Below are 15,135 nucleotides of genomic sequence, written 5' to 3'. Positions count from 1 at the left end.
ATAGCGACCCTGTATAGGGTTTCCGAGGGTGTAAATCTTTACAGGAGTAGAAAGCCTCATCTTTCTCCCGCGGAGCAGCTGGTAGTTTCAAACCGCTGACCTTAAGGTTCGCAGCCCATATTAGGGGTGAGTTTATTAAATGTTGACCAAATATAGCAGGCTAAATATTAAACTGATAATTTTATATGGCCCATGAATGATGTTTTAAATTTTGACAGAATGTCTCATGGGAGGTACTGTTTATTTTATAAGACAACCTATCATTTAGCTGCAAGATAACGTCCAGGAGTAGATTCAATTACATGTTCAAAGGTTATCTGAGGGTAACAGTCTCAGGGGTCTATCAGTCCAGTATGTATGTCTGACCTTTTTAAGGAATTTGAATTTCATTCTGCATTTTTCTTTCTATTATGACCCTGGTCAGAACAGTTGGTACTGGTTGCCAAGTACAATGTAAGTCTTCTGGTCTCGGGTTGGAAGAGGCTGTGGTTTGTGTAGGCTATTAGGCCAAGAGGCCGGTCTTCAAACAGAACAAGGGAATACTGAATGGTCTAAAATCAGAAAAGGTGTATCCAAGTGTTAGAGTCTTTCACTATACTTACTGAATTTGTATGCTGAGCAAACAATTGGAGAATTTAGATTATATGAGGAATGTGACCTCCTGCGATAGGCAGATGATACAACCTTGCTTTCTGAAAGCAAAGAGGACTTAAAATACCAATGAAAATCAGTATGGATTGCATCTCAAAGTAAAGAAAACAAAAATCCTCACTACTGGACCCATAAACAACATCCATATAAATGGAGAAAAGATTGATGTTGTCAAAGACTTCACTTTGCTTAGATCAAGCGTCAACATTCACGGAAGCGGTAGTCAAGAAATCAAAGAACGTATTGCATTAGGCAAATCTGGTGCAGGAGACCTCTTTAAAGTGTTGAAGAGCAAAGACGTCAGTTTGAGGACTAAGGTGCACCTGTCCCAAGCAATGCTATCTTCAATCACCTCATATGCATGTGAAATTTGGACAGTTAATTAAGAAGACAGTATAAGAATTGATGCACATGATGTTGGAGGAGATTATTTAAAAGTACCATGGACTGCCAAAAGAACAAAATGAATCTGTGTTGGAAGAAGTACAGCCAAAATGCTCCTTAGAAGCCAGAATGGGCAGACCTTGATTCTCATACTTTGGACATATTGTCAGGAGGGACCAGTCCTTGGAGAAGGACATCATGCTTGCTAAAGTGGAGGATCAGTGAAAAAGAGGAAGAACCCCCCTAACCCGAACAAGATCGATTGGCACAGTGGCAGAAGCAATGGGGTCAAGCGAAGCAACAATTGTGAGGTTGGGATAGGATCATACGATATTTTGTTCTGTTGTGCATAAGGTCACAAAGAGTGGGTACTGACTTGTTGGCACCTAACAACAACAAAAACTACATTAGTCTTGTGGACCAGTTTCTTCTTTGAGCCTTTGATTCCCTTCATTCTCCTTTGCTCCCTATGAGTAGAAACCATATGGCATACATGACTGATCACAAACTTAATATCTTGGATGCTACTCACCAAAGTAAGATGTAGAACATGAATTTGTTAATTTGTTATGCCAATTGATTAACTTGTCTTCTGAGAACCAATAGTTTCTTGATCAATCAAAGAATATTAATTATCATTATATTTTAACTTTCTGTTTTGTTAGTTTTGATTCCAAATAACTGTGATTCTATGATAATGTAAAATAAATATACCAGGAAGGCATTTTTTTTTCTCAATCTTAATTACTCAACTCACCACTTACAGTTATTTGGAAATTCTTACCAAAAAAAAAAAAAAAAAAAAAAAAAGGTATTGCAAATGTCAGACTTTAAATTAGAACTGTAGAGTTTAATCAGTGTCACTTAACATGTAGAAACTGCTGAATTAGTATGTTTTGTTCTATACTTTTTCAAAAAAAAAAAACAATTATATATATATATCATAGGGCTTTAATCTGAGGACAAAAGAATTACATTCCTATCAGACCTTAGGAAAGATTTTTAACTGAAAATTGAAAGTGACCAAACATCATACCTAAAATTCAATAGGAACCTTCAGTGAAAAAAACCCTTGAAAATATAAACTACCCATTTAAACAATCATATTATGCTTGGTACAACCTATATTAAGCACATCAAAAACATAATTTTGCATTCTCTCCTGTTTAACTCTAAATTTCAAATACCCAAGCCTCTTTCAGAGGCTTCTATAATTCTTTCTTCATAGCTGACCATTGTGATGCATAGACTGAGAAATCAAAGGTGTCAGCTATCTGAGAATTTCTAATGCATCAAACATCACTTTCTAAATACATTTATATTTCATTTCAAAAGCAAAACATGAGAGATTTAATCTAAAAAAAACAACAACAGTCTGGTTCATTAACCTATAACTGTACAAAAGCAAGTCAATTACAATGCTACATCAGATGTGTGTAGAGATAATTACTCTGAAAAGAAGATGTAAGGATGCCCATAAAGGCAGTGAAATGTGACCTATTAAATCAGGTTGTAACCTATTATGGGTCAAAAAACACATTTGTAGGGCCAACAGTCTTCTGCCTATATCCAGTCTTCCATGAATTCTGCAGGTGTCTTTTGCAAGTAAATTTTGGATTTGTCCTTTCATTTCAAATAGGGTTCCTGTCTTCTTACCTACACTATTCCTGGCTATCTGGGATGTACGCATGCATTGCACAGAATGCATTTCCTCCTTAAATTCACATGCTTTGAAATCAATTGGCAAAACCCTGCGTAATAGCAGGCCAGGAGCATGCCATATTAAATAAGTCAGAGCATCATTTATGTTCACTTTCTTGTAAATTCTCCTCTTGCTAATACTTCATAACATTGATTTCCATCTCCAAATGCAACATCTGTTACAGTAAGAGAGCAAATGAGTCAGCAACCAGATTGCCTGAGGATAAACTGGTGTGAGAGGGGAAAAAAAAATATTTACTGCTATCTTTAGTTGAATTAATGCCAATCAAAACACAGGAAAGGAGACTTCTGGCAAGATGGTGGACTTGGAAGACACATTACGCAGACACTCTACAACAAAGATATGAGAGAACAAATGAAACAGATGCAAATGATAATCTTGGAAACCTGAACTTTAGAGGAAATGATAGAGAAGTGGATAGAAGACGTTGAACAAAAGTGAGGCGATAGGAGACAGATGGAGCAGGTGAACTGTCAGCTGGCCTGACACAGTGTGGCCATTTTGAACTTTTCCAAGCAATGTCTGATAAGGACAGCAAAATGATAATCAGCTCCACTTGCTCAGGCATAAGAAGAGCCCACACTGTTGGATGACAACCAGAAAGATATGATTCCCCCTTTATTCCCCACACCTTCTGGTGACCAGGAGCATGGCCAGTCCCTACCCTCACCCACACGGCTGTAGTGATAGCCCCTTTTGTTAGGTGCTATCAGGTTGGTTCTGGCCGGTAGCAATGCTGTGTACTACAGCGTGAAGCTACATTTGAGCACATAGCTGCTGCCACTGTGACAATCCAACTTGCTAAGGGTCTCCCTCTTTGTGACTGAACTTCCACTTACCAAGCTTGATATCCTTCTCTAGAAACTGGTCCCTCCTGATAACATGTCCAAAGTATGCGAGATGAAGTCTCTCCATCTTGGCTTCTAAGAAGCATCCTGTTTTTACCTTCTCCAACACAGATGTCTTTGTACTTTTAATTTAGTCTCCAACACCAATTCTCGAATGTATCAATTCTTCTATGATCTTCCTTATTCACTATCCAACTTTCACATTCATATGAGGCTATTCAAAATACTATGCCTTGGGTCAGTCTTGCCTAAGTCCTCAAACTGATGTCTTTGCTCTTGAACACTTTAAAGAGGTCTTGGGAAGCAGATTTGCCTAATGAAGTATATCATTTGATCTCTTGACTGTTACTTCCATGAATGTTGATGGTGGATCCAAGCAAAATGAAGTCTTCTGACAACTTCGATCTTGCACAGCCCCTTGAAAAGCCCCTATTCTGCCTGAAATCAGAGGCCTACACTCATGGATTAGGTACCAGGTGCATATCAACCCCATGTCTGGAGGCATAGGCAGCAACTTCTTCCAGAACAAGCTGTCATGCCTCAACTGCTCTATGAGCCACTCCTTCTGGGTCCAGGTACCCTGAACACAGCTACCATCTGAGGCAGCACAAATTCTTTCTATATCAGGTGTCTTGACCCCAGATACCTTCTAGGCCAACAGTAATTCTGTCTAGGACTATATATAACAACCCCCACCTCTATTACCTCCTTGGTCAATAGAGCGTGCCGACCCATACTGGATCACTGCATGTCCCCATGTTGTTGTTGCTGTTGTTAGCTGCCACTGAGTCAGTTCTGGCTCACAGGGACTAAGTATACAACAGAAAGAAGCACTGGCTGGTCCTGTGCCATCCTCACAATTGTTGTTACCCTTGAGTTCATTGCTGCTGCCTCTATGCCAATCCATCTCATAGGGGGTCTTCTTCTTTTTCACTGACCCTCCAGTTTTCCAAGCATGATGTTCTTTTCTGAGAATTGATCCCTCCTGACTATATGTCTAAAGTATGAGAAACTTCTCACTTTAAAGAGGTCTTGTGCAGTAGATTTGCCTAATGCAATGTGTCACTTGATTTCTTGACTGCAGCTTGCATGAGTGCTGATTATGGATTGAAGCAAAATAAAGCCTTTGGAAACTTCAAGCTTTTCTCCATTTATCCTGATGTTATTTATTTGTCCAGTTGTGAGGATTTTTGTTTTCTTTACATTGAGGTGCAATCAATATTAAATGTCACAGTCTTTGATCTTCATCAGTGAGATGCCCCACCACCACCACCACCACCACCAATAGTTTTCTTATTGGTGCCCTTCACAGTCATTTTCTTCTTTGGTTTTTTTTACACTTTTCTTTCCCTTACCTTGATTGTTTCCCCTTTCTTGCTTTGCTTTCCTTTATTCTTTCGTTTGTTTATCTTTTTCCCTCCCTTATTTTTTTCATTTAGCTTTTTAAAATTTTTATATTTCCCCCTATTCTCTAGTTTTGTTTATCATGATTTTCCTTCATTTTCCCATTTTCAATTCCTTTCTTTTTACTTATTAAATTAGTTTTTCTTGCTGCTATTTGCCTGCTTTCCCCTGCTTATCTTTTCTTTATTATTTTCTCTTTTTGCTATTGTTTATGCATGTTTTTTTTCTCTTGTCCTACCCAACTGTAACCATACCCAACCACTTTCGTACCTCCTGAAGCCCCACCCACTGGGTGAGGGACACAACCCACACCTATCCTGGATGGCCTGATCATCAATACACAGCCAAACCATTGAAACCTTCACACATCTACACTATATGGGCAGTGAAGAGAGAATTGTAAATATATTCACATTCTCTATCACATCCACCAGAAGATAGGTGATAAGTGCCTAAGAATACATCAACATACCAATTAACTACAAATGCAAATGCAACAAATACAAATGCAACAATACCAGAATATCTTGGAGAAAACAGAAAACTTCCAATCACACAAAAAACAAGACAGAATGGCTCAAACAAGTGACCAAAATACAGAGCCAGAAAATATTTCTGAGGAAGAAATGACATTGAAATTACCTGATAATGAATTTTAGAAAAATGGTGCTTAGCTACTTTCAGTGGGTTGAGAGAAAAAAGGCTGCAAATTAAATTAAGAAAAACACAGATAAAACTTTACAGTAATTCAGGAAAACACTGTAAGAATAAGCTGACAAAATAAATGAAAAACTATAAATGACGCAATAACAGTGAACAGAAATTCAGTACATTAATATGCAGATTTCAGATATAGATAATGTATTGAATAGGGAAACAAGTAGAACTGAATCAAGGTAAGACAGAATTAGTGAGACAGAAGAAATATCTATCAACAATGGTCTGATAGAAGAAACATAAGAAAAAGGAATGCAATAAATATACACGCGCACAACATAATTATGTGAGACCACAACAGGAGGAATAACTTAGGTGTGGCTAGTATTTCTGAATGGGAAGAGACCAAAAACAAAAGCACACTGAAATTTGACAGTCCAGGAACAGAGGACCTTAAGACCATCAAGGTAGAAGAGCATGAGGACTAAGGTGCACTTGACCCAAGCCATGGTATTTTCAATAACCTCAAATGCATTAGAAAGTTGGACGTTGAATAAGGAAGACCATGGAAGAATTGATGCATTTGTGTTATTGAGTTGGAGGAGAATACGAAAAATACCATGGACTGCCAGAAGAACAAACCAATCTGTATTAGAAGAATTATAGCCAGAATGCAACTTGGAAGCTTGGATGACCAGACTTTGTCTTTCATACTTTGGACATATTATTAGGAGGGACATATCCCTGGAGAAGGATATCATGACTGGTAAAGTGGAGGGTCAGAGAAAAAAGGAAGACCCCCCCTAACTATTTGGATTGGCACAGTGACAGCATCAATGGGCTCAAACATAGCAATGGTTGTGAGACTGGCGCAGGACTGGGCAGTGTTTCGTCCTTTTGTGCATAGGGTCTATGAGTCAGTACCAACTCAATGGCACCTAACAAAGACAATATAAAAGGCATAAACCAGCATAAGGGGTAAAGACGGACATTATACAATGATTAAAGAGTTAAGTGAACAAAGGAAAAGCCTAATGGAAGAGTCTCAAATACTTTGATCAAATTTGTCACAGAAATGAAGAAAGAGACAATTCTTCAATAATAATTGTTGTTGTTGTTATGTGCCTTTGAGTCAGTTCTTACACATAGCCACCCTGTATAGGGTTTCTGAGGAACAGTTAGTGGGACTGAAATGTTGACCCTGTGGTTTACAGTCCAGTGCTGATCCTACAGCGCCACTGTAAAGCACCACTTTCAATGAAGAGCAGAACTAGAAAAAAACTCAAAAAAGACAAGAACTAAACAACATAATCCGCCAACTTGACATAAAAGGCATGTGCAGATACTCTATTCAACAGCAGCACCATATATGTTCTTTTCCAGCATACATGGAACATTGTCCAGAATAAACCATTTATTAGGCAACAGAGCAAGCCTCAATAAATTTTAAAACATCAACATGCTACCAAGTATCTTCTCAGATCACAATGCTATAAAAGTATAAATCAACAAGAGGAAAATCAAGGAAAAGAACATCAAATCCATGGAAATTGAGTAATGTTGTTGTTAAGTGCTGTTGAGTCAGTCCCTACTCTTAGGGACCCTATATAGGGTTTCCAAGGAGTAGCTGATGGGTTTGAACACCACCTTGCTGTTCAAATTGATCTGTGGTCTAGTGCTTATTCTACAGCACCACACCAGAACTGCACTGGGTAACAAAAGAAATATATATTTTTTTAAATGAAATAAAAATTTCCTTGATTCAAATGAGAATTAAAACACAACATATCCAAATCTTCAGGATACAGCAAAGGAACTGCTCAGGGAGCAATTTATAGCAATAAACACACACTAAAAAATAAAAAAAGAAAAAAGAAACAAAGAAAGAATTAAAAATAAGCCTATAGTCACCAAAAGAAAACCAATTACAAAGATTAGAACAGAAATAAACAGAAAAATGCAAAACAATGGATTAACAAGACAAGAAGTTTTTTCTTTGAAAAGATTAATAAAATTGACAAACCACTGGCTAGTCTAACAGGAAAGGAAACCAATGCAAATAGATAACATGAATGAGAAATGAAGCAGGTGACATTATAATAAAACTAACACAAATAAAAAGGTTATAACAATATTATGAAGAAGAGTATTTCATCAAAGTTGAAATCCTAGAAAAAATGGAAAACTTTCAAGAAACACACTACCAACTTAAAGAGCCACAGATTCAAGTAAAAAAAATTGACTAGACCCCCTAACTAATGAAAAAATTGATCAGGTCATCAAAACTTCCCAACAACAGCTAAAAATCCAGACCCATACCAGTTTAATGACAATTTCTACCATTCAGAGAAGAGTTGACACCAAATCTACTCAAGGTAGTCCAGAGTATATAGACGCATAACCCTGATACCAAAACCAGGCAAAGACATAACTAAAAAAGTAAAATTATGTACCAATATCCCTCATGAGCCAGGAGCGCTGGTGATGCTACACATTAGGCATTGGACTGCTAGCTGCATGGTCAGCAGTCCAGACCCACCAGGCACTCCATGGGCAAAAGATTAAACTGTCTGCTAAAGTCTCTAGAGGAAAAGAGGAGCTAAGTTCAGGGAGAAGGGGCAGGACCAATATCATAGTCCCCCGTGACACACTTGTTGTTGTTAAGTGCCGTCGAGTCGGTTCCGACCCATAGCGACCCTGAACAGGGTTTCCGAGGCTGTAAATCTTTACAGGAGCAGAAAGCCTCATCTTTCTCCGGCAGAACAGCTGGTAGGTTCAAACTTCTGACCTTGCGGTTTGCAGCCCGATTAGTAAACACTATGTTACCAAAGCTCCTTAGTGACACACTTGTTGTTGTTGTCATGTACCGTGGAGTCGGTGTGACTCATAGTGACCCTGTACAAGGTTTCTGAGGTTGTAAAATCTTTACGGGAGCAGAAAGCCTCATCTTTCTCCCGCGGAACAGTTGGTAGTTTCGAACTGCTGACCTTGAGGTTCTCAGCCTGATTCATTACCACTATGCTACTAGAGCTCCTAGTAACACATTTAGAGGGATATAAAGTAAGATGCATTTAAAATCTGTCAAAAAGTTTATCAGTAGGGAACAAAAATACATCACTGTCAGCATTGCCTGTTATCCTGTACCCTTAATTTCTTCAGTCACCATTTGTTAAAACCACTCACACTTACCTTCTTGTTGGCAGTCTTCCAGCTGCTATGTTGTTGTTATGTGCCGTGGAGTCGGTTCCGACTCATAGCGATCCTGTACAGGGTTTCCGAGGCTGTAAATCTTTACGGGAGCAGAAAGCCTCATCTTTCTCCGGCGGAACAGTGGGTAGTTTCGAACTGCTGACCTTGCGGTTCGCAGCCTGATTTGTAACCACTACGCTACTGGCTGCTATAGTTGTTTTTTACACAATATGTTCAGCATAGGCCTCTCAGAAGGAAGATACACCTTGCTTTCCTGAAGGAATGTGAATCCAAATAGTAAATTGTCCTGGTGTGGTAAGCACTGGACCACCAGGTCGGTTTGAACTGTAAGGTTGGTGGTTGCAATCCACCAGTTGCTCCTCAGAAACTCTATAATAAAGTTTCACTATGAGTCAGAACCGACTTAATTGGCACTTGACAACAACAATCAACAACATGTTGTTGCTGTTGTTCAGTGCCATCCATCCAGTCTGAGGCCCTGATTTCATGTCTCTTGGGTATTTTGAATTGCTGAGTCATATGTTAATTCAATGTTTAAGTTTTTAAGGCACTTTCAGCCTGTTTTCCACAGTGGACTTACAATTATATAGTAAGTTCTTTTGCAATAAAAAGTCCTCATTCATCTCAAATGTAATGTTATATCAAATCTAGTAAGCTTCCTTTCAGCAGGTGGGAATGATGAAACTACTCAGTCCAATAGGTGGATATATTCCATCTGGCCACATGCCAAACTTCTTAGCTTTTCTGAATCTCCACTTCTTCATCCGTAAATGGGAATGAACCACACCTACTTCAAAGAGCTGGACATGGTAGTTTGAGAAAGGTTGAAGTGAGATGATGACAAGATCCAATATCCACGTTCATGATCTTGCCATCATTTAAGGCACAAATAACACTGCTGGATAGGAGGAACCATATAGCACTTAAAGACCAGTCTTTGTTGCTGTTGGCAAGTGCTGTCAAGTTGGTTCTGACTCATAGCGACCCTGACCCTGAATAGTGTTTTCTGGACTGTGGATCAGCACTGGACTGAAAACCACAAGGTTGGCAGTTCAAACCCACCAGCGTCTCCTCAGAAATCCTATACAGGGTCACTGAGTCAGAACCATTCAACACCACTCAACAGCAACAACAACATAGTGTTTCCAAGGAGTGAATAGTGAGTTTGAACCACCGACTTGGAGTTAGCAGTCCATTGTTTATCCAACAGTCCCACACCAGTACCCCAAGGGTACTGTAAAATATACTTGGTACTTGTAAATATAAATATAAAAGGTACTTGTAAAATATACAACACAAACAGTGAACACAGACCTTTTTTCCAAAACTTTTTGCCACAACAAACACATTTGATCAGGGATCTCTGCCCTAGATCACCACTTGGCTTTTGAATGTTTTCTCAGTGGAAGGTCTATGGAAAGTCTTCTCTGAGCTGTTAGTCTTCTCAAATGGAAAGGTCTTCGACCTCACATTGCTTTGGATATAAGTGTGAGGTACACACACACACACACCACTACCACACACACACACACACACACACACACACACACGTACATATTTTTGGTCCAGAGCAGCAAGAGTGGTAACAGCAAGCTTTAACCTCTGAGGGCCTCGAAGTTTGAACTGCATTTAATGAAGGCTCCCAGTTTCCTAGGAGTCCTGGTATGGAACTGTAGGATAAACACTGGACCATAAGGTCAGTTTGAGCCACAATATTGGCAGCTCAAACTCACAATGAGTCGGAGCCTACACAACGGCATTAACAACAACAATGACAACCCAGTTCCCCAGAAAAAGGGACAGTTTCAGGAGGCAGAGATGCATGTTCAAGATGCAAGCTTAGTCTGGAAGCATGTGTGATATGATTGCTGTTGTCAGAATGATGGATGTTTTACCAGATATAGGACCAGAGGGGTTAGCACCAGGGAAAAGAGAAACTAACTGCTGAGGCTGGAGTTAGGGTGGGCAATGGCCTGAACAAACTTCAGAGGAGAGACAAGACTTTGTACAGAGTCTAGTGGAATGAATATGAGTTCACAAGGCAGAGAAACTGGGGACAGTCATGTCTCTCAAGCAGAAGGCTTGTAGTCTAGGCTAAGCAATAGTTTGTGGCATTTACACCTAGACTCTTGGGAACCCGAGAGTCTTATTGGTATGAAGGAGTTACAAGTATATTGTCAAGTCCCATCATATTGGAGTCACATTTTACAATGATCCTCTTATACAATGGGCATCATTATCCTGACCTACTTCCCAGAAGCATTTGAAGGAAAAGAGAAATACAATTGACTTCAATGATATCTGCAAATGTAAAATGCTATATAACTGTGTAATATTGCTCATTAAAAAAACATTAAATAGCCTTCACCTACATTATAAGCCAAGTTGTGAAAATACAGCTGTCTTGTTTCATTAAGAATAACCAACAGTGTCGGTAATATCAATAATCACCCTCTATCAAGATGGCTGTAATTTGTTTGTCAGCCCTTTTAAGTTCTTAGTAAATTAGTTTGTTCAGCATGTGGTTACAAGGATATTATGAAATCACAAGCTCTGGAATTCCCTTTCCTCTCAAGAAAGAACTTGAGATGGCTGGAGACCTTCAGCGAGAACTCCCCAAGGAACCTCACCATCAGGTAGAGGCCAGGCAGCCTGCCTGTCTAAATCTTTGAATCCGTAGCTCTCTTCGGAGTTGATCATCAAAGCATGTTACATCACAGTCCTGCTCTCTTCTAGGATGTAATTTTCTCAAAAAAGGTTTCTTTTATTTAACAAGTTGTTAATATATAGTGTTCACACTTACAGTTGATTCACATTATTTCTGACCATTATGTTTTATAGAGTCACTGAAAACATGGGTTTAGCAAATACTGAAGCATTGGTCCATGGGGAAATACAGGGTTATGTTCCTGTGAGCCTCTGGTCACAACATGTTCATCAACAGATCAGGACACAGTTTTTTGTTTTGTTTTTTTTTTTTTATGTGTATATTTGTTTAAAGACACCTTATTTAGTCTATAATGTTGATTTATTCATATTGAGCCCATGGCCAACAGCAATATAACTCATACCTGAACAAAGCATACCTAATACACATATTTTCTCTGTATGGCACCTCACAGCTTTCTTGGATTTATGAACCCTAGACAGCACTTCAGCACAATGCTTAGGGGGAATTTTAAATACCAAAATCATCTACATAAAGCAAACAAGTGCAAAAAACATGGCAATGTGGTGTAGTGAATTATCTAATGTTTCTACTAGCCATAGTCTATAACTCCCACCAAAAAATGTTTCTGCTGTGCGGGGTCTGGATAAGAGAAATAAAACATACCGATAGTATGACATGATTCATCTACGGACGCTAGCATAATTTACTATAATTGTAAAAACTTTAAACTCTAGCATGATTTTTAAAGTAGCCATCTCACAAGCAGGAGGAGGAATCTCACTACCATCAAAGAAGAGCCAGGAGGGTAGCATGTCTTTTGGACCCTGAGGTATCTGCACATTGAACTTCCTCTGTGAAACCAGCAGAGTGTCAGAGGAACAGCAGCAGAACTAAGAACTACAACAGGAGACAAGCTTCTCGGCCCACAATGGAACTAAAGCTGAGGGACTTTGGGCAGGAAGCTTGCTTGTAGAATGAGTTGCCTCCAGCACTCAAGTGGGGAGCTAGGTTTGCTGACCTACAGAACTAGCACTTAGTGCCTCCAGGCTGAGGCTTATAGTGGAGTGGTGTGTCCTGTGGGCATTTATCAACAGCTGATTGGAACAACTGTGCCTTAAGCATTTCTGACCCTGAACTGTAATCTGTTAACTTCTCTAATAAACCCCGTAACCGTATTGTCTTTGACTTCTGTGTAGCCATTGCAGTGATTTACTGAACCCAGTGGAATAGAAAAGGTTGTGGGAAGAATGCTTGGTGATTCATATTTTGCCAAGTACTAACTAGACTGGGTAAAAGACACATGTTTACAGTTGTTTTTGTTGTTAGGTGCCATCTAGTTGGTTCTGACTTACAGTGACCCTGCATAGGGTTTCCAAGGAACAGCTGGTGGGTTTGAACAGCCAACCTTGTAGTCCAGTGTGTATCAGACAATGTCACCCCAGGACTCCATATTTACAGTATGAGAGCTTCAACCAAAAGACAGAGCACCATCATGTTCACCTTCAGCTGTGACGTGCCCGTTGGGTGACTCAAATTTTCTGCCATTCTGAGCATGCCCATGAATAAACATAAAAGTGCTGTGTTCATGTTTGGATGGCAAATAAGTTTTAGCAAGTAGGTGAAATTGGTGAAATATGGAATCCATTAATAATATATGTTGTTGTTGTTGTTAAGTGCCATCAAGTCGGTTCCGACCCAGACTGACCCCGTATAGGGTTTCCTAGGAGCAGCTGGTGAGCTTGAACCACTGACCTTGCAGTTCAAATGGCTTTGCAGTCTGGTGCATTAACCCACAGTGCCACACCAGGACTCCTGAATAATGTATATACATCTTTAATTCACTGTAATCATTTCACCTACATCACCTAAACATATTAATAATAAATACTGGAACTAATGATAAATCATCAACATTATTTCTGTATTGAAAATCCCCTTCCCTTTCAAACTGAACTTCTTTATCACAATAACAAAAAAGGAATTATTTCTAAAATCCATGCAGTCAACTGAAAATTCTATTCAGATAACATTTTCAAATATCTTATCAAGAATCAAAAACTAGTACTTTCTTATTTTCCCTTAGACCAAAACCAAAGAAAACAAAAACACAACTCCAAACAAACAGGAAGTCAAGACCAAAGAAAGATACAAACCCTCAGATGTAAGTGAGAATCCATATTCTAGTACTCCTTGTGGCAATTTTAGCTATTGGGAAATTCTGGTAGGACACTAAGCCAAGAAAAAGGCTAGGAATTGTCAGGATCATAGAATTTGAGAAACTCCAGGTAGCATTGCCCTAAATAATTCTTGAGAAGTCAGATCAGATTCCTTCCAGTTTAGGGAAAATTTCTTAGGAAGAAAGCATACAACCTCATTTAATAATCCTCTGCAAGGCTCTATGGGACCCTAGATGATAATGCCATGAACGTTATCTTAAACAGAAATCCTGTACACACTGTAAAAAGGGGTTCTATACCCCCCAATCTGGTATTTTCAGAAAGCTACAAGGTATGCTTTGTTTACCCAGAACTACTACTCTTGACCCATTATCAAAAAGTAAGAAACTTTGAATTGAGTTTGCATTGATGGATTGAGTTTATCTCTCTTGTTCATCATGACATGGCTGCATGAAATTAGTGGAAATAATGAAATTGTCCACCAAACGTTCCTGGAGATTTAAGCAGACAGGCGAAGTGCTGCTCTAGAAAAGCCCAGAAGCTTCTCCTTGGAAGGAAGAAGAAAATAAAAAATAAAAGAAGAGAAACAGCAGAAGAGGTGAAGGAAAGCAAAGACACAAAGCAGTGGTCTCTGAGGACCCATTCCCATACCCTGTAGCCACTGTGTAACTTCCAACCTAAGATGGTTCCATGTGTGCTCCATAGAATTATCGAGGGAAATGGATCACCAGGGTCTTTCTTCTGAGGCGCGTATGGGTTGACTCGGATCTCTAAGTTTCGGTTAGCAGTAGACGGATTCTTTTTTTTTTTTTTTTTGGTATCTGTTCATCAGACCAATCTGTTCATTGGTCTTTCGCTGTCTGTACAACTCCATTCTTTTGAATAGAGGGGATGCCTGAGCGAATGGACACCCCGCCCTCTCCCCTGGATGGTTCTACTATGCATGCGCACGCGCACAGATCTCCTCGAAATTTAAAGTGACAGTTTCCACTTAAAACAAAATGCCTACCACTCATCTATCAGTTTGTCATACTATGGTTGCTTGTGAGTTGCTGTCATTCTGAAAGCTATACCACCAATATTTTAAATACCAGCAGGGTCGCCCATGGTGGACAGGTTTCAGATGAGCTTCCAGACAAAGACGCTCTAGGAAGAAAGAGTGACAAACTACTTCCGAATATTTAGTCACTGAAAACCTTATGAATAGCAGAGAAACACTGTCAGATATAGTGCTAGAAAATGAGCCCCTCGGGTTGGAAGGCTCTCAAAATGCAACTGGGGAAGAGCTGCCTCATCAATGTAGACTTGACCAAGGTAACACAAATGGAGAAAAGCCTGCGCGACCTTCATTTGCTGATCGGGCACAACTCAAAATGAAGAGAAACAGCTGTAAACATCCATTGAAAATCA

General features: G+C 39.3%; 2 protein-coding genes across 2 annotated transcripts in view; one reads left to right on the top strand and one right to left on the bottom strand.

Moving 5' to 3' along the window:
- The window catches only part of AFF2 (AF4/FMR2 family, member 2), a 559,120-nt gene that overhangs the window by 359,418 nt on the left and 184,567 nt on the right, over positions 1–15,135 (bottom strand). The window lies entirely within an intron of this gene.
- The window catches only part of LOC102820045 (uncharacterized protein C14orf142 homolog), a 34,614-nt gene continuing 30,875 nt past the window's right edge, over positions 11,397–15,135 (top strand). The window contains exons 1-2 of the mRNA XM_006869721.1: positions 11,397–11,513; positions 13,632–13,709. Of these exons, the coding sequence (XP_006869783.1) occupies positions 11,397–11,513; positions 13,632–13,709 (195 nt within the window). The remainder of the gene's footprint in view (positions 11,514–13,631; positions 13,710–15,135) is intronic.

The sequence above is a fragment of the Chrysochloris asiatica genome, unplaced genomic scaffold (assembly GCF_000296735.1).
Source record: "Chrysochloris asiatica unplaced genomic scaffold, ChrAsi1.0 scaffold00134, whole genome shotgun sequence".
In the NCBI taxonomy this organism is placed as follows: Eukaryota; Metazoa; Chordata; class Mammalia; order Afrosoricida; family Chrysochloridae; genus Chrysochloris; species Chrysochloris asiatica.
The sequence above is the reverse complement of the archived record's forward strand: the minus strand, read 5'-3'. Positions and strand labels throughout refer to the sequence as shown.